At 40.3% G+C, this 25421-nt stretch overlaps 1 protein-coding gene and 1 pseudogene across 3 annotated transcripts in view; one reads left to right on the forward strand and one right to left on the reverse strand.

Moving 5' to 3' along the window:
* Positions 1 to 25421, forward strand: part of Gnb1 (G protein subunit beta 1) — a 74171-nt gene that overhangs the window by 28241 nt on the left and 20509 nt on the right. For 2 of the 3 annotated variants that reach the window (XM_031379753.1, XM_031379754.1), the window contains exons 2-5: positions 203 to 251; positions 14289 to 14385; positions 22036 to 22074; positions 23572 to 23678. In XM_031379753.1, coding sequence (XP_031235613.1) covers positions 14329 to 14385; positions 22036 to 22074; positions 23572 to 23678 — 203 coding nt within the window. In that variant the 5' untranslated portion in view covers positions 203 to 251; positions 14289 to 14328. The remainder of the gene's footprint in view (positions 1 to 202; positions 252 to 14288; positions 14386 to 22035; positions 22075 to 23571; positions 23679 to 25421) is intronic. The other variant, XM_031379755.1, reaches the window with a different exon arrangement.
* On the reverse strand, positions 6255 to 7448 carry LOC116097143 (annotated as a pseudogene).

A 25421-nucleotide genomic window follows, 5' to 3' on the forward strand; every position in this document is an offset into this window, starting at 1 on the left:
AAAAAAAAAAAAAAAAAAAAAAAAAGAAAAAAGAAAAACCAAACCAAACAAAACAAAACAAATCAATGCTATAATGAATAAAGCATTTTGTTGGGGGAGAAAGTAGTAAAGAGGATAATTTGTGTGTTCTTTCCTAAAATGTGGTTTATATAGCTGTTAGCACTGCCCCAATATGATAAAACAATCTTTTCTGTTGTTACAGACAGACTTACATGTGTGGGAAACCAGACCAGAAATACTTCTGAGTCAAGGTAACTTAACATATATAATTGATCCTCCTCAGATTGTTTTTTTTTGTGTTTGTTTTGTGGGTTTTTTGAGGGAGTGGAGGGTTAGAGGGTCTCGCTATGTAGCTCTAGATGTCCTGGAACTCACTCTGTAGACCAGGCTGGCCTTAAACTCACAGAGATTGGCCTGCCTCAGCCTCTTAAATGCTGGAATTAAAGGTATGCTCTATGTCTCTGTCCTCTGGGAGAGCAGTTAGTGTAGCTTTTAACCATGGAGTCATCTCTCCAGCCCTAAAAAAATATTTTTTAAAAAATTTTTAAAGATTTATTTCTTTATTTTATATATACACTGTACACTGTATACACTGAGTATACACTGTAGCTGTACAGATAGTTGTGAGCCTTCATCTGGTTGTTGAGAATTGACTTTAGGACCTCTGCTAGCTCAGGTCAGCTGTCCTCGCTCAGGTTGGCCCCGCTCATTCCGATAGATCCTGCTCTCTCCAGTCAGCTTCACTCGCTCACGCCCCACTTTGCTCAGGACCAAAGATTTATTTATTATTATAAATAAGTACATTGTAGCTGTCTTCAGATGCACCAGAAGAGGGCATCAGATCTCATTATGGGTGGTTGTGAGCCACCATGTGGTTGCTGGGATTTGAACTCAGGACCTTCAGAAGAGCAGTCAATGCTCTTACCCATTGAGCCATCTCACCAGCCCTATTTATTTTTATTTTATGTGTATGGATGTTTTACCTACATAAATGTATCTCTATACTTTGGAGGCCAGAGAGGGCATTGGATCCTCTGAAACTGAAGTTAACAGTGGCTAGCCCCATGTGGCAACCATTGAACCATCTCTTCAACCTGTTACCCCAACTCCTCCTCGGTGTTTCACCTCAGCCCAAAGCAGCCTTCTTGTCTCAACCTCTTAGAATGCTGAGATTACAGGTGTAACCACCAACATCTGCCATTTCTCTATTTTAAAATTGTATTTGTGTGTGTCCATGCATGTGTGTGTATAAAGTGCAGAGATTGATGTCAATGCCTTCCTCTATAACCCTACAACTTTTTTTTTAAAGTCATTTTTAATTGTATGTATGTATATTTCTGTGTGGGTATTTGCATTTGAGTACAGGTGCTCTGAGAGGCCAGAGGGTTCAGATAGCCTTGAAGCTAAATTAAATTCAAGTCTTCTATAAGAGTGATATGTATTCTTAATGTCTGGCAAATTTCCCAGACCCTCCACCTTAGTTTTTGAAACAGGGTCTTTCACTAATTCTGGGACTCACTAATTCAGTTAGGCTGGCTGACTGGCAAGTAAGTTTCAGATACTTGTTTCTGGTTCTCCAGTGCTGGAAATATAGGTAGTTACTATAATGCCCAGTTTTCTACATGGATGCTCTGGATCTTGACTCAGTAGCTCATTCTTGTGTATTACAAGTGCATTACAAGCTTTACAAACTGAGTCATCTCTTTGTCCTCTAAATTTTATGTTTGTGTACATATGTGCCAAAAGAGTGTGTGGTTTTTTTTTGTTTTGTTTTGTTTTTGGTTTTGGTTTTGGTTTTTTTTTTGTTTTTTGGTTTTTTGAAACAGGGTTTCTCTGTGTAGCCCTGGCTGTCCTGGAACTCACTCTGTAGACCAGGCTGGCCTTGAACTCAGAAATCCACTTGCCTCTGCCTCCCAAGCGCTGGGATCAAAGGTGTGCACCACAACCGCCGGCTCTGAGTGTGTCTTATGTAGACAAAATCTTTATATATTATGTGGAGCATTCATCTATCAATAAAAAAGCCTATGGCCAATGAGCTGAGGCAAGAAATGGAAGGTGGCAGAGAAGGAGAGGGAGATGGAGGGAGAGGGAGAGAACAATTCCTGGGAAGAGTCGGGCACAGGAGATTTGCTCAGGACCTGAGGAGACGTGGAATAGAGTACATGGATAATTCAGTTATGATCTAATTGGGGAACAAACTGAAGCTTATAGTGTAAACATTTATTCATATGTAAGAAGTCTCAGTAATTTCGAGGAACCTGAGGGTGGGTGAAAAAAAAAACCAAAACCCCAGTTACCACATCTTAACCTTCAGAAGTGGAGTTGGACATTTGCAATAATGCCTAGCTTGTTTTACTATGTATTTGTGTGCTAAGATCTGAACTCTGTTCTGCATGTCTGGGTGGCAAAGCTTGGTATTTTTGGTTTGTTTTTTGTGTCAGGGTTTCTCTCAGTCTCTGTAGACCAGGCTGGCCTGGAACTCAGAGATCTTTTTACTTACACACACACAGACACACAGACATACACACAGAGGGGAGGGAGGGAGGGAGGTTGGGATTAAAGGTGTTGGCCACCACTGCCCAACTAGGATGTGTTCTTAAAACATTCCAGGTACCTTGTTTATAAGGCTTGAGGCAGAATTTTGTAAAGATGGGAGATAAGACCAGCAAGAAGGCCATGAGGCCTGAGGGTTTTTTTGGGGGGGAGGGTTGTTTGTTTTGTATCAAGGCCCTTCCATTCCTGTTTAGCAAGGCTTCATTTAAGTGCCCCTCCCCCCCCTTTTTTTTTACCACTTGGACTACTGACTTGGGTAGGACTTGCTGCTGGGGTTAAGGGAGTAGGATGAGGCCTATAAAGAAGGAGTAAGTGCTCCTGAGGCAACAGAGCCACAGGGGCAAACTGAGCTACTTTATTTCTTTTTTTTCTTTTTTCTTTTTTTTTCGAGACAGGGTTTCTCTGTATAGCTCTGGAGACCAGGCTGGCCTCAAACTCAGAAATCTGCCTGCCTCTGCCTTCCAAGTGCTGGGATTAAAGGCGTGCACCACCACCACCCAGCTAGATTCAGCTCCTTAAATGGAAATAATACTTAGCTTTGAATCCTCTCCATTCATCTATGGCTGGAGAACGGGAAACTTGTCTTTTCACTATAGCGCTCTCTGCCCCATAGCAGGTGTTTGAGTCAGTGTGGGTGAGTGAAGGAAGTTGGTTGTAGAGGAGAATTTTAAAAATAAGACATTGCTGAATTTTTAAAAAGAAGCATTACCTTTCTCAGGACTCAGCCCTGACAATTAGCTCCATTAACACACAAATCCACAGAAAACCAACTATATGTGTCTGCACTGCAAAAGGGTGGAATTTAAAAACTTTCCATGCTATTTGGTGAAAAATGAGTTGTATCCAGAAAAGATATCTTTGTTTCTAAGCACAAGTTGCATTTATAGTTCCTTCCCTTTGGAGAGGGCATGCTGCCACTTTCATTTGACTTAAGGTGAGTTTCCAGAGGATTATCCCTAGGACAGAGTGTTTAAGAATTAAGTTGTTAGTGATAGGTTAGACCAGCTTTCATTGTTTTAGTCAAATCAGGTGCCATGTACATAGGGGTTGGGCAGTGGTGGCGCACGCCCTTAATTTTAGCACTTGGGAGGCAGAGGCAAGAGAATTTCTGAGTTCGAGGCCTGTTTCAGGAAATATTAAAAAAAAATCACCCCTCATTCTTTCCTGCCCTGCCGGATCACGCTCTAGCTCTAGTGCCTGCCTGTACTGGCCCGCCACATCACTCTGTCCCGCCAGGGCCCTGCTAGTCTCTCCCAGCTAGCAAGATCATCTTGCTTACATGCAACCCCCCCCACACACACACACACAAACACACCCCACAATCAGTCATCTAGCGCCTAGTTTCCCAGTAGAAACATGACTCTTAAGGCTTAATTCCAACCAAGTTTATATATCAATAAGATCATAATTTACAAGGTGCCAATACAATAATTTCAAAGCCAGATGATTAAGATAATGCTTTAACCTGATTATTCTAACCTTGTGAAAACCTTAGCTACTTGTGGCTGTTTAAAACCATGCGGGGTCAGGATCATCTTCCTGGTCATCTGCCTCCTTGTTGCTTCTGGTGCTGCACCTCCAAGCTCCAACCTCCCTCACTCCTAAACTTCTAGCTCCTCCTCCCTATGTGTCCAATCGCAGACCTGTCACTGCCCTAATGTGATTGGACAGAGAAAATGCTGCAACAGAGGCCAGCCTGGTTTACAGAGTTCCAGGACAGCCAGGGCTACACAGAGAAACCCTGTCTCGAAAAGACAAAAACAACAACAAAAACAAAAAAAAGAAAGAAAAGAAAAAAAGAAATGGGAAGTTTGACAAGAGAATTCAAAGGCCATTCCTGAATAATAGTTTTTGGTCACTTCTGAAACATGGATATATAAGCCCCAAGATCTGCCATTTAGATGTTTAAACAAATTTGGATAAGTATTTAGATTGCATCATAATGAAACCAACCAGAAGTGGCTGTGTGCTCCAGTTCCAGTGGAACAAAAAGATGCTGGCACAGCAAGCTACATGTCCTTTACAACATTATTATAAAGTTGGAGATGGTTTTTAGATATATTAGTCTATTTGCATTATAGATTTAATGAATGTATATAATGTCAAACAATGCTAAAATACTGACTTATTTTAAAAAAAAAACTTATTAAGTTAGGGGTAATCCTAAACTGCCTAGTGAGTTTCAAACCAATCGGGCTACATAAGACCTTGTCTTTAAAATATCAAAAAATAATAATTAAAATAAAGAAATGATTTAAACTTACAGAATATATTAAAAGATCCCTCAGTTTACATTTACAGAATTCCAAGTTATATCTAATCACCTTTCTTCTCTTTCCTAATCCCTTACTCTCTTGAAGTGGTTTTAAAGCAAATCCCCAAATCTTGCCCCCCATCCCTAATTAGGAGCAAAATAGGAGTTCAAGTCTGTTTGGATGTCTAGTGAGAAAACAATAGTTTTCTTCTGTCTTCTATCTGATTTTTCCCTTCTAAAAAAAACTACAGCTGAATTTCTTTTCTTCCTTTTGTTTTTGTCTGTTTGTTTGTTTTCTTACATTTGGATTTTCAGTCAGGAATCAAGATTCAGAGTCTACAAATAATTTCAGGGTTGGGTGGCAGGAAAGAAGTTTGAAACAGGACATTAATATGTAGCCCAAGTTGACTCCGTTCTCAAAGTTCTCCTACTTTAGCTTTTTGAGTGCTTAGATTAGAAGTGTGTCCCACGTCATTGAATTTTAAAAAGTTAATTATTTAGAGAACTATCAACAAGTAAGATCAGCACTAGCTCATAGTTGATCTTTTTTTTTTTTTTCCGAGACAGGGTTTCTCTGTGTAGCCTTGGCTGTCCTAGAATTCACTCTGTAACCCAGGCTAGCCTCGAACTCAGAAATCCGCCTGCCTCTGCCTCCCAAATGCTGGGATTAAAGGCGTGCGCCACCACTGCCTGGCTTATAGTTGATCTTCTTATGTATGTGTGTCCCTATCCGTTTTTCTACCTTTGACTTGTTTTGAGGAGACTTTTTCTTAAATACTTTTTCACTTCTTTAAACATAAAATCGTAAACAATACTATTCTCATACTTACAAAATGCTGGCAGTGGCTTCTTATACAGCCCCTCAGCATCCTGTTTGCTTAGATTTGGCTTTATAGTCAGTCTAATCTCCCACCTTCTCCCTCCCTTCCTTTCACATTGATACAGTTTCTTATTGTGCAATCCTGCTTAGCCTGGAACTCACTATATAGACCAGGCTGGCCTTAGACTAAGAGAGATCCATCTATTTTTGCTTCCCAAGTGCTTGGATTAAAAGCATTAACCTACTGTTGCCAGCCATGATCATAACCTTAAATCTTTTAGAAATTCTTGTCATTGGAAATAGCATATGAAAGCTGTGTGGTAGTGGCTGGTGGATACCTTTAGTCCCAGAACTTGGGAGGCAGAGGCAGGCAGATATCTGTGAAAAAAAAATTTTATTTTTTTTTTTACATGAGCTTCACTCACTTTTATCACTTTTATTAACAGAAATCATTCCCCATCATCGTTACAGGACAGTAGGACACTAAAATCAGTTAAATACTTGCTCTAAACAGTATTGACAAAAACTGGACTCAGAAGACTAATGATCTAAATACATTTATTTTAGAATACTTATATAATTTATCATTAACATGATATACAAAATATTAAATCACTTCTAGGCTTGATAAACACTTCAAATACAGCAATTCATATTGCACACTAAAGCATCTTTCCTATCTGACTAGCTCACTAGTTCAGGCTGGACATTCACCCTCTGAAGCACTTCTTCAGGCATGCAAAAGACGGGGCTAACGGACTTAATCTGCTCTTCTCCCAGAAGTGATAATCCAGCAATGCCAAATAAGGTGTGAAAGGGATCCACCATATCTCCTGGCCTGTCTGCAAATCCTCCCATCTCTTCATCTTGACATGCTAAGATGAAACTTCGAAGCTTTTCTCTGTCAATCCAATGAAGTCTCTCAATGATCTTTAGGGAGGCCAACACCCACCATGAATAACACACATCTGGTAACTTCTCAGGTCTTCCATTGAGTCCGCCTGAGGGCAACTGCCATTCACAAAGCCACCAACCAAGTAAGTCAGAGTTCACTTGATGCAACTGACTAGTTATGGCTAGGAATCCTGTGCAACAATAGATCTGTCCAGCGTGAGACTCAGAGCCTAGTCTGCACCCAAATCCACCATCAAAGTTCATACAGGACAAAACAAACTCAATTGCCTTTTCCACATTAACAGCATCAAGCTTGCCACGAGAGCCAAAGTTGTCACTGTACAAAATGAGAATCTTGTATCGATTTCTCCTTATCTTTTAGTGTGGTGTGCTGACAAACCAGCACAGGCATGCTGGGACTTCCAGCAGGCCATTTTATTCCTGTTAGACCAACTGCTTAGTGGGACCCAAATGTCTCCAGCAAAGGAACCATCTTCTTTCTGTCTGTAGACTCTGAACATAGGCCACAACTTTATCTACATTGATAACATGAATACTATCATACAGAGTAAGAATCTGGACAGCACTGAGCATGTATAGAAGATGGGGGTTGTGCCCAATGCTAGCACTTACTCCCCCACACTCATGCTGCCATGACTTGATAAACACCAGCATTTCTTCTCTGTTCATGTGATGAAACCGTACCATGAGGTCCATCACTGTCAGGCCCCAATAAACGCCGCTCATTCTCAAGTATTCAGACATGCAGTATTCATAATCATCTTTCTTCGGGCCACAGGAGGCAATATAATCCACATGCTTCTCCAGCAGCAGGGTGTCGGGGGCATCTGACCTGTCGGGGGCATCTGACTTGATGGTAACGTCCTTTTGCTGTGTGCCCTTCCGAGAAAAAAGCAGAGAGCTCATCATTCTTTACATGGTTGGCTTTTGTCATCCTGAAAACTTGACATCCCAGACTCATACATAACCAGATCACAGTGGTAGTGGCTGGCGGACACCTTTAGTCCCAGAACTTGGGAGGCAGAGGCAGGCCTGTGAATTCTATATAGTGAGACCCTGTCTCAAAAAAAGAAAAAAAAGAAAAAAGGAAAAAAAGAGAAAGAAAAGAAAATAGCATCTCAAACTAGGACAATAGTGTTCTTTCTTTCTCCTCTTCTTTTTTTTTGAGACAGGATTTCTCTGCATAGCCCTGGCTGTCCTGGAACTTACTCTGTAGGCCAGGCTGGTCTCAAACTCAGAAATCCATCTGCCTCCCAAGTGCTGGGATCAAAGGTGTGCGCCACCACTGCCTGGCCAATAGTGTTCTTTGTCAGTGTGACTTCTCAACCTTGGAGTTGTTGTGTTGAATGGGATAGATACTTCAGTAGTATAATCACTGAGAGGCTTATGGGGTGGGGACATATCATGCTGATTATCTCATTTAATTTTTGTTTTAGCTCTGACATAGATGATGTTTATTTTGCAAGCCTGGGTTTCAAGTTAAAGGCATGTGCCACCACTGCCTGGCTTCATAAATGATGTTTTTCTCAGACCAGAGTGAAAAGTGATTTAGTGAGGCCCTATTAGTATGTTGGAGAAATAGAAATTATTTTTCAAAATATGCACCATTAAATTTTAAATTATAGTTTATTTTTTGTATGTGCATGCACATATAGAACTTAGAGGACAACTTGAAGGAGTTGATTCTCCTGGGCAATCAAAATCAGGCTCACCAGCTAGACAGCAGATACTTCTGGTGGAGCCATCTTGATGGCTCATATTTCTCCTTTTCATCAGTGGCAGGCTTGCAGCCCAAGTATCATTGTTTGTAACTGTGATAATGGGGTCCTGAGGTCACTGTTGTGCCCTGTCATGAGTCCTTCACAGGGTTTTGATCAGAGGAGCACTCTGCTGCTGCTGCCTTTGTCACAAAGTTGGAGGCTTTATATCTCATACCACTCCTGTGAACTGTTCTAATCATGCTAACATTTTATTTAAAGATGTAGCATGTTACTTACAGGAGATGTAGCATGTTACTTATAGGAGATCACATCAACTTGTTTGTCACATCTTTAGCCCCATGCTCCTTAAATTATTTAAATTTCCTAAATAGCAGTTCTAATTTAAAGCTGAAGGCAGATGTGGGTCACGGGCAGTCATGAGGCCTCAGCAGGTCTTGTCTTAGTGGATTAGGCTGGAAAGTGCTGCCTCAGCATAGCCAGAGCTTACCTGGGACATGCTCTGGAGGAGAAGAGCTATCCAGGCAGGCAGACCAGATGGTGGGGTTTCCAGAAGGTCTAAAGGACTAACGACACTAGAGAGAAAGGCAAAGGGGACTAAACGTAAGTAAGACTTCATAAACATACATATGTTTTTAATTACTAAAGTTGTGTAAACAGCATTATGGCGAACTCTTTTCACTTGTGTGCTGCACTTCACTCAGACTGTGAGAAGGTAATATTAGGACAGCAGGTAAAGGCACTCACTGTGATGCTGCATGGCAGGAGAGAACCAGCTATTTTAGGTTTTCCTCTGTCCTTGGAATATGTGTTGTGGTATGTACCCATACACAATTAAAATAGGTAAAATGTTAGAAAAAAATTACTATAAAGATTTTTTTCTGCCCAGCAGTGGTAGCACATGAAGCCAGCCTGGTCTATAGAGCAAGTTTCAGGATAACCAAGGCTATACAGAGGAACCCTGTCTCAAAAAAAAAACAAAAACAAACAAACAAAAAATCTTTTTTTTTTCTTTTTTTTTTTTTTTTAAATCATTCTGTGTGGGAGGCAGAAAATGACTTACGAGCAGTTTTTTCCTCCCACCGTTACATGGGAAGGTTCTAGGGATTGAACTAGGGTCCTCAGGCTTGCATAGCAAGGAACTTAACCCACAGAACCCAAAAATCTTTTTTTTTTTTTTTTTTGATTGGATGCTTTCTTCATATACTACAGGAAAAATATGTGACAGTCATCTAGCTATATTGCTTAAAAGTAAAAAAATGTGGAAAGATGTACTTACCAGAAACCTAATGAGGAATAGAGCTGATGGATTATCAAGATGACTTTGGGTAAGATTGGTGGCTACCATGCCTGAGAGGTTTTTGAAGCAGCTCAGAAAGATCCCATTTATAAAACAACTGGTTCAACACTGTTTTCAGTCTCATGATGTAAAAGCTTTAGTGTTTATGTCCTGCTCAACTGTTACTTGTTGACTAGACTAATTCAGGGTGCCTCATGACTTTAGTTGCTACTTTTTCTTAAATTAATGCTGGATTGAGTGGAAGGTCTTTATAGCCAGAGTTCCTTTCAGTAAGGTAAGGAGTGCTGAAGGGTGGTGACCCTGACTCTGTAAAACTAGTAAGAGGATTTCTACTTGGACCCTTTGTAAGATAAAAGCAAGCCAAACTCATGCAAGATAAAAATGGCAGCACATCTTTCCATCTGTGTTTTTATTCATTTGGGATTTTATTCTGCTATATAGGAATGAATATTCCTAAGTTTTAGTTCTTAGGTTTTGTGTACTAAAGACAGCATGTCTCCGTCTTCTTCTGCAAAAGTAATGCCAGAGATACCAGGGAGGCCCGAGTGTCTTCTGGAGTGTCTGAAGACAGCTACAGTGTACTTACATATAATAATAAATAAATAAATCTTTAAAAAAAAAAAAGAACCAGACATGGTGGGACATAACCTGTAATATTAGCACTGTGGAAGTGGAATAAGGTCAGAGTGGGTGCAAGGGAAATTTTAGTACATACTGTACTGCTTAGCAAGATACTGTCTTAAGAAAGGCAGGAACATGACAGCAGAAATGGCTCAGTACTCTTCCAGAGGCTCTGAGTTCAATTCCCAGCAACCACATAGTGGCTCACAACCATCTATACTGGTAGGATCTGAGGTCCTCTTATGGCATTCAGCTGTACATACATACACTCAACATACATAACAAATAAATCTTTATTTAAAAAAAAAAAGACAAGGTAAGGATCACCAACTGAAAATGAGAATACCATTGTGATCAGCAGTCTTTTAGAAGCCATGTTGCTGTATAAGCAAGCAGCAGCAGTGGGTGCTGGTCTAGGAACATGGAAGCCTCTCTTTCAGTGCACAGCTTTACCTTGTAGGCGTTTCTTGGTTGCCCATGTTGTTGTTCTCTTCCCCACGCCCACCCCCAATGTTAAGTACTCAGTGAATTGACCCCTTTTTCAGTCCTGCCGGCAACAAAGGCACTTAGTTGGAAGGGATTTTGTTACCAGGAGCATATAGTGTAGAACTGCAGAATAGAAAACTATAAGGAACTTTAACAGTTTTGGGGTCATCCAGATGATTTACTATAGATGTGTTTTACTCTAAATGAAAATAACAGTGATCTCAGGACACAGGAGGCAGAGGAAGGCAGATCTCAGTTTGAAGCCAGCCTAGTCTACAAAGCAAGTTCCAGAACAGCTAGGGCTACACAAGTAGCCCTCTCTTGGAAGGAGGTGGGGGAGAAAATATTGGTTAGTTAAGCTTTTGTTTTTGTTTCTTGGGGGGGGGGGGCTTTTGGGTTTTTGGAGACAGGGTTTCTCTGTATAGCCCTGGCTGTCCTGGAACTCACTCTGTTCAGACTGGCCTTGAACTCAGAAATCCATCTGCCTCTGCCTCCCAAGTGCTGGGATTAAAGGCATGTGCCACCACTGCCCGACCTGATCATTATTTTATTAGTTGACCTCACTTGTCAACACAGGGTCTTACTAAACCCAGAGCAGTGGTTCTCAGCCTGTGGGTCATGACCCTTTTGGGGGGTTGAATGACTTTCACAGGAGTGGCCTAACACCATTGGAAAACATTTATATTATGGTTCATACAGAGGCAAAGTGATAGTCATGAAGTAGCAACACAAATAATTTTATAATTGGAAGTCACCACTACATGAGGAACTATATTAAAGGGTAGCAGCATTAGGAAGGTTGAAAGCCATTTCATTTTAACTAGATCAACTGGCCATTGAACCCAAGAATCCATGTATATCTGCCCCACTCCCCACACCATCTTGTACCTTTTTAATTATTACACAAAATTTTTGTTGATTGTGTTGGGAGGGCTAGAGAGATGACTCAGTAGTTAAATGCACTTGGTGCTCTTCCAGAGGACCCTAGTTTTATTCCCAATGCCTACATGACAGCTACAAACCATATGACTCAGGTTCCAGGGAATCCAGTGCATTCTTCTGACCTTAGGGTACTAGACATTCACAGTATACACATATATACCATGTAGTCAAAACACTCATATTCTGACACAGTCTTCTTCTGGGTCAGGATGTAGAACTCTTAGCACTTGCTCCAGCACCATGTCTGCCTGCACGCTGTCATGCTTCCCACCATGATGATAATGGACTGAACCTTTGAACCTGTAAGCCAGCCCCAATTAAATGCTTTCCTTTAAAGAGTTACCTTGGTCATGGTGTCTTTTTACAGCAATAAAACTGTGACTAAGACACCATGTCTCAAATAATAATAATAATAAAGATTTTATTTTTATTAAAAAACTCATTCTGTGTAGTTTGCATGGGGAACTAAGGTTCTTATGTAAATTACATCGGTATTAAGTAATTTCACCTTAAGTTTCATGGTGTTTTAATCACGTTTATGATTGATTTAATAACCAACATCTTTATCAGAAGTATAGCTTGTATGCCCCAGGTACAGTGGTAGATGAGGCCTTCTGTTCTACCACTTAGAAGTCTGAGGCAGGAGATTTACTTATTATTATTAGTTCAAGGCCAGCATAGGCCACAGAAATAAGTTCAGGCATTTCTATGTATATCTTCCTCTGGGGAAGTGAAGTCTTTCTTTGTTGTTTTATTTTGGGTTGGATTTTTGAGACAGGGTCTCTATGCAATCTTTGCTGTACTGGAACTGGGTATACAGATCAGATTGGCCTTGAATTCAGATCCTTCCTTTTCTGCTTCCCAACTGCTGGGTGGGATTAAAGGCATGCTCTATACTCTGAGATATTTTATTTTTTAAGGCAGTGTCTCATGTTGTGTAGCTGAAGATGACATTGAACCTCTTTTTTTTTTTTAAGATTTATTTTATTTCACTTTTATGTGTATGAGTACACTGTAGCTGTACAGATGACTGTGAGCCATCATGTGTGTGGCTGCTATAGATCTCAGGACCTCTGCCCACTCCGCTTGCCCCGGCCCCGTTCGCTCCGTTGTCATTTTCTGCAGCTGTCTTCAGATGCACCAGAAGAGGGCGTCCGATTTCATTATGGGTGGTTTGTGAGCCACCATGTGGTTGCTGGGATCTGAACTCAGGACCTTTGGAATAGCAGTCAGTACTCTTACCTGCTGAGCCATCTCACCAGCCCCCCCCCCTTTTTTTTTAGATTTATTTATTTTATGTATAGGAGTACATACTGTAGCTGTACAGATAGTTGTGAGCCTTCATCTGGTTGTTGGGAATTGACTTTAGGACTTGTGCTCGCTCCGGTCAACTGCACTCACTCTGGTAGATCCTGCTCGCTCAGGCCCAGAGATTTATTTATTATTATAAATAAGTATACTGTAGCTGTCTTCAGACACACCAGAAGAGGGTGTTAGATCTCATTACGGGTGGTTGTGAGCCACCATGTGGTTGCTGGGATTTGATCTCAGGACCTTCAGAAGAGCAGTCAGTGCTCTTACCCACTGAGCCATCTCACCAGCCCAACATTGAACTTCTTGCTTCCATCTCCTGAGTGGAATTATAGGTTAGCATCACCTCATGTGGGAATTCATACATTGTAGGTAAGCAGTCTACTAACTGAGCTATATCTCCAACCCAGAAAGTCAGGTTTGTTTGTTTAACTATCTAGTTTTGAAACGGTCATATCCCAGGCTGGCCTCAAGTTATGTATCCAAGGATGGCCTTAAAAGATGACTCTGATCCTCTTGGTTATTTCCCAAGTGCTCGGATTATACATATACACACCACCACACTCCATTTGTCTTGGGACTGGACTCAAATCCAGAGCTTCATATATGTAAGACAAGCACTCTACCAGCTGAACTTCTACATACTCCATTGAAAAAGTCATTTTTATAACAATGATTTCATTTGTCTCTGAGTATGGGGATGTTGTTTTATATGACTGGGTATGGGTATGCAGCACTTTGACCAGCCTTACTTAGCGCATATCTGGAGTGTATTTCTGAGCTCTCTGGGACTCCTTAACCTAGGATTTGGGCGGAAATAGAAGACTTTTGAATGTCCCTTTGTCTTTTATGGCTCATGAGGACTGCCATAGCTTCAGAGTAGTTTTCCAAATTGCCTCAGTCCTGTTTTTTAAAGAAATTACTCCTGGTTTCTCTGTGTGGTAGCTATTCCAGATATCTGTGATGGTGGTGGTGGTGGTTGGTGGTTGTTCTTGATTTCTGAGAGACTCCAAATCTTTGCATGAGAAAAACCTATGCTGTTTTAATATTGATTGATTGATTGGAGATTGGGTCTCTGTGGTACAGATTGGCATTAAAATTAAGATCTTCCTTCTCTGCCACCTAAGTAGTAGAATGCACCACCTTTATTAGCATTAATTTTCTTTTTCAGTCCACCATAATATTTTCAGCAGTATATTAGTACAGTCAATAAAAGTGAAGATTGTGTTTTTAATCCAGTTCTAAATAGGGTTTCAAAAGTTCTGATGACTGCTGCAGGAAAGGTCTCTGCTTTATGAAATTATAGTTGTGAAGTTTTCAGTTAATCATACCATAGCTTATGCATTTTATGCCATGTTTCTGTTGCAGAGCTTGGATTCTGAAGTGTGGAAAGCACTGAGACGTGAAGATGAGTGAACTTGACCAGCTGCGGCAGGAGGCCGAGCAACTGAAGAACCAAATTAGAGTATGTAGCCATGCATGTCTGATGTATTTCACATCAGAAACATACCTGTTGTATGGATAACAGAGTGAGATGAGATTGGTCTATTATGTGCTAGTTATGTGTCCAGGTAACTTGTCTATTATATTGTTTCAGAAATTTTGTTTTCTTACTAAATATAATTTATTGCTTGAATGTACGTGGTACATTTCTGTAATATTTATCAAAGTTTTTGAACTTCTTTCCCCCAGGGAACTAGGTTTTGGACCTTCTTTGTGGCTACTGTAGCTCACTGTATCAGACAGTAGCATTAGCTCTAAAGAACAAAGCTATTAAATTGAGAACAGAAAAAGATATTTTAAATGAAGGGATCAGTAAAGTGGCATTTTAGATGTTTCTGTCTTATTTTTCATAATTTCGCAGTGGTTTGTGCTCCAAGATGACCATTGGAATTATACGTAACAGCTCTTGGGCCACCGAAGAGAGCAGATGTGTCTACCTGAGTACGAAACTAAGTGGAAGATAAATTCTATGTATTCTGATTTTTTTTTTTTTTTTTTCCCTTTTGGGCTGGAGACTAGTACTAGAAATGGAGCTGAGAGCCCATACCTCCCAGGCAAATGTGGGTTTTTGGTTTTGGGGGTTTGTATTTTTATTTTTGAGACAGGTTCTCTCTTAGTAACTTTGTCCTGGAACTACAGTATAGACCAGGCTGGCCTTGAGTACATTATACAGAGACAATCCAAGTATGTGTTTTTGTTTTTTGTTTTTCTTAGACTTTATCTAAGAGCATGGAAAAAAGGCTTAAGACACCAAGAAAATCCCAGTTTTCAGTTTGTGTAAGGCTTTGTATATTTGAAATAGCTTCCTCTGATTTTCATGTTCTTCTCTGTAAGGATATAACTGTCTGTCCTTCAGAGCCTTAGAATGGTTCATATGTATGTCTTTAACTTGTCAGTTGTGTTCAGGCTGCCAGTAAGACTAGGTGGAGAATCAGCAGCATCATTTTAGCCAACTTTTACTTGAATTTAAGAAAACATACCAGAATTGCCTAAGATTCAGAACATAGGTAAAACAGAAAATATCCTCTGCTGTAAGCACCTCACTGGACATTGGTGTCTACACTATTCTTCAATGTGTTAGCTTCCATAGAGTTAAAAACACTTTCTAAAATACTTGATTTCTTGAAAAACACATTTAAATAATATCAGATGTTTTCCTAAATTTATTTATTTCATGTGTCAGACAAATATATAGCACTCAGCTACACCTAGGCCTTGCTTAAAATCTTTTTAGGGTTAGAATTTTTTGGAAGTGCGGCATCAGGTTGTGCTTTTACTATGGTACTAAGGCTGATGTCAAAATTTGAGTTTAGCAGGGCGGTGGTGGCACATGCCTTTAATCCCAGCACATGGGAGGCAGAAGCAGGCAGATTTCTGAGTTCGAGGCTAGCCTGGTCTACAGAGTGAGTTTCAGGACAGCCAGGGCTATACAGAGAAAGTCTGTCTTTAAAAACAAAAAAACAAAATTTGAGTTCAAGTGATTCGCCCTGTGTCAGTCTGCCTTGTAGCTGGGATTGTATACTGTGCCTGGCTTTCCCGAAACTTTTGCATGACTTAAAAACTTAAAGCCAAGTGCTGAGCATGGTGGCATACCCTTTTAATCACTGCACTTGGGAGAAAGAAGCAGAGTGATAAGAGTTCAAAGTCATCCTTAGCTACATAGTGAGCTCAAGGCTCTCCTTAGTACCATGGGACCATCTCTTGAAGGGTAACAGCAGACTAGAGAGATGGCTCAACAATTAACAGCCCTTGCTACACTTTCAAAGGATTCCATTGGGTTCCCACTGCCCAGGTCAAGTGGCTCACAATCTTATGTAACTCTTAACTGCAGGGAATTTGATACCTTCTTCTGGCTTCTGCAGATAGTTTCAAATACCCTCACATAAACACACACAAAATAAAAGTTTAAAGTCAGGTGCAACTGGGCATGTCTGTAATGCTATCGAGTCTGAAGACTGAAGGAGTATTAAAGGTTTGAGGCCTGCTCATGAGCCATATACTTTTGAGTTTTTATTTCTTTGTCCCAAAGTTCTGAAAATTAAGAATATAGAAATTAAAATTCTAAGGGACAGAGGAGTTTTTAGACAAGATTTCACTGTGTAGCTGAGGCAGTCCTACAACTCACTATATAGACCAGGCTGGCCTTGAAGTCACAGATTCACCTGCCTCTGCCTTCCGAGTGCTGGAGATTAAAGGTGAGTGTCACTATGCCTGGCTTGTGATTTGAACTTTTTGATTTTTCAAGACAGTTTCCCTGTGTGACCCTGGCTGTCCTGGAACTCACTTTGTAGACCAGGCTAGCTACAAAACCAACAGAGAAAGCCTTCCTCTGTCTCCCAAGTGATGGAATTAAAGGTGTGCACTGCCACTGTAGGTGTGTGTGATTGCAGGTTTTAAAAGGGGGAGCAGGTAGGGATGGCTGTGCTGTTTTAAGTTAAGCCAACATGGAGGTCAACTCCACAGCAGGGAGGGAAGATTTAGGGAAGGGATAAGAAAGCCCAAGTGTTAGAGAAAGCATGCTTAGAACAAATAGAAAGGAGAAAAAGAAATACTCAGAAAAGCTAGTGGATTTACAAAGCCATTTGGTTATAGCTGTGTAGCTGCTGAGATTCAAATCTTTTAACAGTAGATGAAGAGAGATTGTATGTCAAAGATAAATGTCATGCTAGCTTGTTTTTTTTTTTTTTTTTTCTTGAACTCAGATATCCACCTGCCCCTGCCTCCCAAGTGCTGGGATTAAAGGCATGCGCCACCACCGCCCGGCTGTCATGCAAGGTTTTTTTTTGTGTGTGTGTGGGGGGCGGGGGTTTATTGAGCTTACACTTCCACATTGCAGTTTATCACCAAAGGAAGTCAGGACTGGAATTCAAGCAGGTCAGGAAGCAGGAGCTGATGAGATGTTCCTTACTGGCTTGCTTCCCCTGGCTTGTTCAGCCTGCTCTCTTATAGAGCCCAAGACTTCCAGCCCAGGGATGACACCACCCACAAGGGGCCCTACACCCTTAATCACTAATTGAGAAAATGCCCCACAGCTGGGTCTCATGGGGGTACTTCCCCAACCGAAGCTCCCTTCTCTGTGATAATTCTACTCTGTGTCAAGATTTATTTATTGTTATGTGTAAGTACACTGTAGCTGTCTTCAGACACACCAGAAGAGGCCGTCAGATCTCATTACGGATGGTTGTGAGCCACCATGTGGTTGCTGGGATTTGAACTCAGGACCTTCGGAAGAGCAGTCAGTGCTCTTTCCCACTGAGCCATCTCACCAGCCCCATGCAAGGTTTTGATACTCAGGTTTACATACTCCTGAGTCTCTAGAACCCAGCCACCTTTCTGTATCCAAATAGTGTCCCTGTAATTATAGGATTCAAGAGGTAGAAACAGGAGGATCAGAGTTCAAGGCCAGCCTCAGTGACATATCAAGTTTGAGGCCAGGTGGGCAACATGAGGTGTTATGTTAATATATGTTAGTAATATGAAATCTGAAGTTTCATCTAGTCTCATGTAAAGTATTTCAGTCAATAGATTCTTGCTGAGATAGTTTACAGGACTTACATTTCAGTTTTGTTTTGGTTTTAAAGTTCAGCTCATACCTCCCTATAAGGGCATTCTTCAGTTCTCTCTTACTGTGTCTGACATGCACAGACACATGTCAGACACATTGAGATGTATCTGACATGACAGTTGGTGGCTCAAGACCTCCATTGTGGACAGCACTAATTTGACCATTCCTTGTAGGGCCACTCTGTTTCAACCCTCATGTTGAGCATCATCTTCACAGATGGCTGCGTGGGTTTGGGCCTTGCCTCTCAGCACTGTACTAATTTTAGAGTGGATTGGTGAGGAGACATGAAGGCCATTGAGTTTCTAAATGGGAAGGGAAAACTTTTGTTTGTTTTTTTTGAGGCATGGTCTCACTTGGCTGCCCTGCAACTTGATATGTAGACTACTGGCTGCAAAGTGCCTGCCGCTGCCTCCCAAGTTTACTTTGGAGAATAAAGCTGTATGCTACCTTACCTGGCAAGGAATACTCTTTAAAAATGTAAAATTCTGGAGTTAGAGAGATACTTAAGTGGTTAAGTTTAATCCCAGCACTGCTTATAACTCTAGCTCCAGAGAATCTAGCACTGTCTTTTGATTTCAATAGGTACCTGCATACACATAAATTTAAAAAAAACAAAAAACAAAAAAAATTTAAGGGTCTGATATTAGGGAGGGGAAAAAGTAAAATGTTCTTTACTAATTGCCTACTAAATATGTGCTTGCTAAAGAATTTAGTATGAGGGCTGGAAGTATGGCGTAACTCAGTAGTAGTCTAGTGCTTTTCTAGCAATGTGGTCCTCGGAGGTACTGGGAAAATAGGATTGTCTTAAGTTTGAAGGCCAGCCTAAACTACCAGTCAAGAACCTATCTTAAAATCAAAAGCAGGAGATTGGGTGGGATAGCACATACTTAATCTTAGCAGTCAGGAGGCAGAGTTCAGTGGAGTTCTATGAGTTTAAGGCCAACCTGATCTACATAACAAGTACCAAGACAACCAGGATTATATAGAGACCCTATCTCAAAATAAACACAGAATCAGAAACAGAGCAGATAAGATAATTCATCAAATAAAGGTTTTTGCCACCCAACTGTGTAAGCCTGAAACCTGAGTTCCATTCCTGGAGTCCACATTAAGGTGGAACGAGAGAGTACTGTCTCTACAAAGTTGTCCCATGACTTCCCTCCATACTCTGTAGCAAGTATACTGATACATATCAGTCACACTCTTGGGTTTGTTTGCTTGTTTGGATTTTTACCAACAAGGCATTTGTGTGTGTCTTTGGTTCTCCCCATCCCCCTACTAACACCAACACAGGGTTTCTCTGTGTATGCCTGGCTGTCATGGAACTTGCTCTGTAGACCAGACTGACTTCAAACTCAGAGATCCACCTGACTCTACCTCTTGGGTACTGGAATAAAAGGTGTGTGCCATTACCACCTATACACTCTTAATATTTTTTTCATTATTAAAAATCAACAAAAGGCTTGTAGCTAGTTATGTTTATACACATATTATAGCTTCTCAAACTTGGGAGTAGAAGCAGGAGGGTCAAGAGTTCAAGGTCATTCTTACCTGCATAGTAAATGTAAGACCAGTTTGGCTGCATAGTGAATCACATAAGAAATGGCAGTTAATTGTTAAGAAGTGTTGTCTGGCCTTTTGATTTGTTTTTATGTGAACCACCCCTGGGAGGAAAAAAAGGAAAAACAAATAAGAAGCTGTCATTCTTTTGTTGATCCTAAGGAAACAGGCTCTCAAATAGATGCTTAATTAAAACACACATGCCTTAAATACAGAGGAACTTAACTTACTCTGATAGACCAGTTACATGGTCCAAAATATAGTGACCCAGAGCTGAGGTGGTCCCAGACTTTTCGATTTCAATGTGAGATGACAGTGCTTGCATGAGATTGGTCAGTCTCTTCTGTGGTAATGCTCTTATACTCAAATCCAAACAGGATAGAAAAGTGACTGATTGATTGAATGGATCAATCTACATGAATCCATTAAGAAATCTTTGTAAAGCCAGGTCCGGGCTTTTAATCCCAGCATTCTAGAGGCAGAGGCAAACAGATCTCTGAGTTTGGGGTCAGCCTGGGCTATATGGAGAAAAAAACCCTATCTTGAAAAAACAAAAAAAGATGGGCTGAAGAGATGGCTCAGTGGTTAAGAGCACTGACTGCTCTTCCGAATGTCCTGAGTTCAAATCCCAGCAACCACATGGTGGCTCACAACCACCTGTAATGAGATCTGACACCCCCTTCTGGTGTGTCCGAAGACAGCTACAGTGTACTTACATATAATAAATAAATAAATCTTTAAAAAAAGAAAGAAAGAAAGAAAGAAAGAAAGAAAGAAAGAAAGAAAGAAAGAAAGAAAGAAAGAAAGAAAGAAAGAAACTATTGTGGCTGGGCATGGTGGCATACTTCTTTAATTCTGTCACTGGGGAGGCAGAGGCAGGTCAATATGTATAAGTTTGAGGCCAGCCTAGTTAACATAGTAAGTTCTAGACCAGCTAGGTATAAGGGACCCTCTCAATCATCAATCAGTTATTCTCAGGCCAGCAAGGTAGGTCGTCAACTAAAAGTACTTGCTACCATTCCCGGTGGCTTGAGTTCCAGTTCTAAGATCCACATGGTAGAAGGAGAGAATTGGCTCCCACAAATTGTCTTCCTGTAAATTACGTGTGTTCGCTTAAGCAATTTTGGAGCTGCATGGGTCTTTTCAACCACTTGGTGACCAAAACAAAGATGGCTGGAATTTGACTGTTTAGTTTTCTTCTGTTAGGAGTAGTTGCAGTATCAGAAATATTCAACCATTTTGGCCCTTAGGTACTAACCAAGGTGAAGCTGCTTAAATACTGTTTTTTTATTATTAAAATTTTGTTCTTTCAAACCCAAGCTATACATTATATCAATAAGCATATTGTTTGAAAATATTATACTTAGTGCCATGATAAAGGGGCCTTGACAATGATTTGCTATTCTAAATCCATGCTGTGCACTTTAATTTTTTTTAATTTTATGTAGAAATAGTGGGTTATATAATTTCTTATGTTTTGATTATGAGCAGATTCATTAATGATGAATTTGGAACCTAGAAGTTTGTTCTGTTTGTATAATAGTGGTCATCTCAGTATATTTTCCATGTCATTAGCTTGTGATATTCACATAGACTTACTAAAGTAAAAATCCTGCTCTGTGAGACAGTTTGTCATGCAGCATTGATCTGGGAATGCTCTACCTCATTTGAAGAATCTGCCCTATTGCCAGCTGCCACTTTGGAAGCAGGTGATCAAATTCTTAGTCAAGATTGTCAGGAGTTCCTTTGAATTATGTCTGTCTTGAAAATTTGAACTTCTAAAAGAGGAGTTGTCTCATTATCCTTCCTAATGGATATCTTTGTATTTAACAACATGTACAGTTTTGAGATGTCAATATTTATTTTACTTATAAATGAAAACACTATGGTAAAAATTAAAGAAAAATTAACTATGGTATATTGTTTTGTTGGTCTTAGCTACATTGGTATATTTTATAAATAGAAAAGATTGCTGCTTTGTTACCACTCTCATTGAAATTTTATTACAATTTTAGATCCCTTGTTCTATTCATAGAACTTAGATTTAATCACTGTTTGGCTAAAAAATAAAGTCCTGGCACAATGCATTCTCAAGAGAAGCTTTTGGCCTGAATAGCTAGTTGGTTTTCAGCCTGTTTCTTTCTTGCAACCCCTTGTGCTCCGATGTCAACTATGGGAAAGACCAAGCAGGTATATGTTGGCTGTGGGGGAGTTAGCTTTGGCTCCCAGACTGCTCACCGCTGTATCAGCTTCCAGTGTGGTTTCTTCTGGGCCTGCTCAGAGTTCTCTGGAGTCTGCATGTCTTAGTTATGTTAGGAATTGTGAGTTTGTTTTGGCCTGAACAACTCAAACGTGGCAGTGGACTTGGGAGGGTTAGAGAAGAAGTAAGGAAGAAGACAGCTTGTAGAGGCTTCCTGAAACTTCGGTAGGGAAGGTCCTAAAGTTGAAAGTGTGGAATACAACTAATTCCCATTTGTTATTTCATAGGATGCTCGTAAAGCATGTGCAGATGCAACTCTTTCTCAGGTAAGAAACAATTCCACCTATCAGTTGTCCATAGTGCAGTCTGGTGTGGGCTTTTATCGTGTGGAATGAGCACTTTTGTCTTGTGGGGTGAGGTTGTAAAACCACTGTTATGGCTTTTCATTCAGAGGTTGTTCTGGTGATAGGCAAAGTGGACAGGACCCACTGGTTCTTAAAATGAAAATGAGATCTTCACCGTTTGACCCAACAATATAATCAAATGGATTTTAAAACATGTACAGGGGCTGATGAGATGACTGCTATCAAGATTGACAACCTGAGTTCAATCCCCAGAGCTCACATGGTAGAAGATTTACAGGTTGTTCTCTGACCTCTGTGCTCATGTGCCAGTCTCCTACCCAAATAAATAAAGTAAAGTTAAAACTATGTTGTTTCCAGCTTCTGTTGTAGTGTAGTCTATTGCTATGAAAAAAACACTTTAACTAAACACCTTGGAGAGGAAAGCATTTATTTTTGGTTTTACACTTCTAGGTAATAATATATCATTGAGGGAAGTCAGGGCAGGAACCATAGAGGAAAATTGCTCACTGGCGTGCTTATTCAAACAGCCACAGATAATCTAATCTGCTTAGAAGTTGTCTTGTTCACTATAGGCTGGACCCTCCTATATCTATTAGCAATCCAGACAGTGTTCTATACATATGCCCACAGAGGAATCTGATCTAGGCAGTTCTTTCATTGAAGTCCCCTCTTCTTAGGTAACTGTTTGTCAAATTGACAATGAAAACTAGTAACATACACACACAGACACCCTCACTTTCTACTTACCTATCTACCTACCTCCTTGGGTAATCAATGGCCTGAATCTCAAACCTCATAGACAGACAGTGATTTATTTTCCGTGTATCCATGGCGGTGGTTAAGTGGGTATGTTAGGTAAATGTGGAAATAGCTAATAATTTAATAAAGCAGTAATAAAATGGTAGCTATTCTATAAAATGGTAGTTACATGTGGTATCAGATGATCTTAAAATATCATACTGCATGTACTGGTATGATGGAAGATGACAGTGCCTGTATTCTTGATAAGAAGAGGTGAGGTACTGAGGCATGTAAAAAGCATGGTGGTTGTGGTGTATTGTTGATAAGCATGCTGTATACTTAAAGCATGGACTCACTGGACAAGGGAGTCAGACCCCAGGCACTACAGGGTGCACAGTTTAATAGTGCTACTTAAGAGAGCAATGTGCAATTTAAAGTTTATGAATTGGCTGCTGGAGAGATGGCTCAGCAGTTTAGAGCACTTGCTGCTCCTCTAGAGGACCTGGATTCTGTTTTCAGCACTCCGTAGTGGTTCACAACTCTCTATAAATCTTCTGACTTCCTAGGGCTTCTGCATGCTAAAAATATTCTCTTGTGTAAATACAGGATTTTCCATTTAATATATTTTTGGTTCTTGACATTATATTACAAAACCCACAGAATACAAATCAAGAGTCTATTTGCTAAAATTAATCTGCACTAATTTTATTTTTTAAGATCACAAACAACATTGATCCAGTGGGAAGAATCCAAATGCGAACCAGGAGAACACTGAGGGGTCATCTGGCAAAAATTTATGCCATGCACTGGGGCACAGACTCAAGGTACGAATGGGGCCTTCCAAAAGCAGACCTTGAAATGTTGGCTGGCTGCTAGGATTTCTAAAAGATAATGGTTAGAAAGTTGAATTGGAGAGGCAGGCAGATTTCTGAGTTCGAGGCCAGCCTGGTCTACAGAGTGAGTTCCAGGACAGCCAGGGCTACTCAGAGAAACCCTGTCTCAAAAAAAACAAAAAAAAAGAAAGAAAAAGAAAGTTGAATTGGTGTGGGTGTGATAGCACACCTTTTAATCTCTGTACTCTTGAGGCAGAAGCAGACACATCATAATGATTTTAAAGGCCAGCCTGATTTACATAGTGAGTTCCAGGCTAGCCATCTCAGAACCTGGCAGGATGGAGTGGGGTAGGAATTTTGTGGTACCAGTTGCCTGTATCCAGGTCTAATGTTCACAGGTCTTACTCAAATTTGCATTTGACTGGCTGACACTACTGTCCCTTTCATAGCAGCACCTGCTTTTCTTCACCCTTTACTTTTTAGCTGTTGGGTCTCTGTTGTCTTGGCTACTCTGTGAGCTGTGTTGTAATGTAAGAGTTGGGCAATGGAAGGTAAAAGGTGCTAAGTTTATAACAGCAGACTGTGGTCCCAAAATCTAAGTGTGGGCTTCATCCACACTAGGAAGCCTTATGGAAAATGAATGCATAGCTATCCTTATCATCCTTCCATACGGCCCCACCATCTACCTGTGTATTATTTAAAAAGAAACTACCATTTTGGGGTTCCTTTGTTTTATACTTTGATAACCCTTTATTGGACTTCTGAGTCTCTCCTGACTTTTCCATTCATAATGAAGCAAAGTGCAACGTGGTTTGTGTTCCCCTTCCAGACCTAAAGGAGTCTCAAGTCAGTTTTTCATTTTCTGTTATCAGAGTGGAATTTCTGCTTGGCTTTCTCTTTGTGAAATTATCTGCTGTAGGGTGTAAATAGATAGAGAACAAAAGATTCTATCCATAGTTCTTTGCAGGGTCCCATACAATTGCTTGTGCAAATGATCACTTTCTGAGGCTGTTTGATAATGGAAACAGTCCCATCGAAAAAAATAGAAAAAGGGGTGGGGCATTGTGTTCTTGATACAGCATCAGCTAGATAGATCATGGATGTATTCTGTTGTTGCTGTCAGAATTGTTAAGAGTAGATTTGGGGATTTATTGATTGATTGTTTTTTCAGTGCCAGTCATTGAACCTAGGGTCTCATGACTGCGAGCAATTGGTGTACCACTAAGGTACACCTCTAGTCCAAGAATAGTTACTATAGGTTCCCACCACAAAAAGATGCTAAAAATGTGAAGTAATGACTATGTTAATTCACTTAGTTTAATCTTTCAGTAATATAAACATTAAGCAACTTATAGTCCATAGTTACTGTCAATTAAAAATAAAGATCATTCAAAAAAAAAACTAAGTAAACTTAGAAAATGGACAAGCAGTGGTGGTATATTTCTTTAACCACAGCACTTGGGATTAAAGCAATATAGCAAGTTCTGGGACAGCTTGGACTATACATAACCCTGTCTTAAAAAAGCAAGTCAAACCTTCCAAAGCAATATTTAGGGATTGCTTTAGATGAGCATACTTTCTGGCTAGTCAGTGGTTGCATCTTAAAATCCAAAATAGCTATTTAAGTAGTTGTTCTGGGTATGTGTACCCCTCTACCCCCTTACATCATTTTCTTTTTTTGTTTGTTTGTTTATTTTGGGGGGGTTGAGACAGGGTTTCTCTGTATAGTCCTGG

Source organism: Mastomys coucha, unplaced genomic scaffold (assembly GCF_008632895.1).
Source record: "Mastomys coucha isolate ucsf_1 unplaced genomic scaffold, UCSF_Mcou_1 pScaffold18, whole genome shotgun sequence".
Taxonomy (NCBI): domain Eukaryota; kingdom Metazoa; phylum Chordata; class Mammalia; order Rodentia; family Muridae; genus Mastomys; species Mastomys coucha.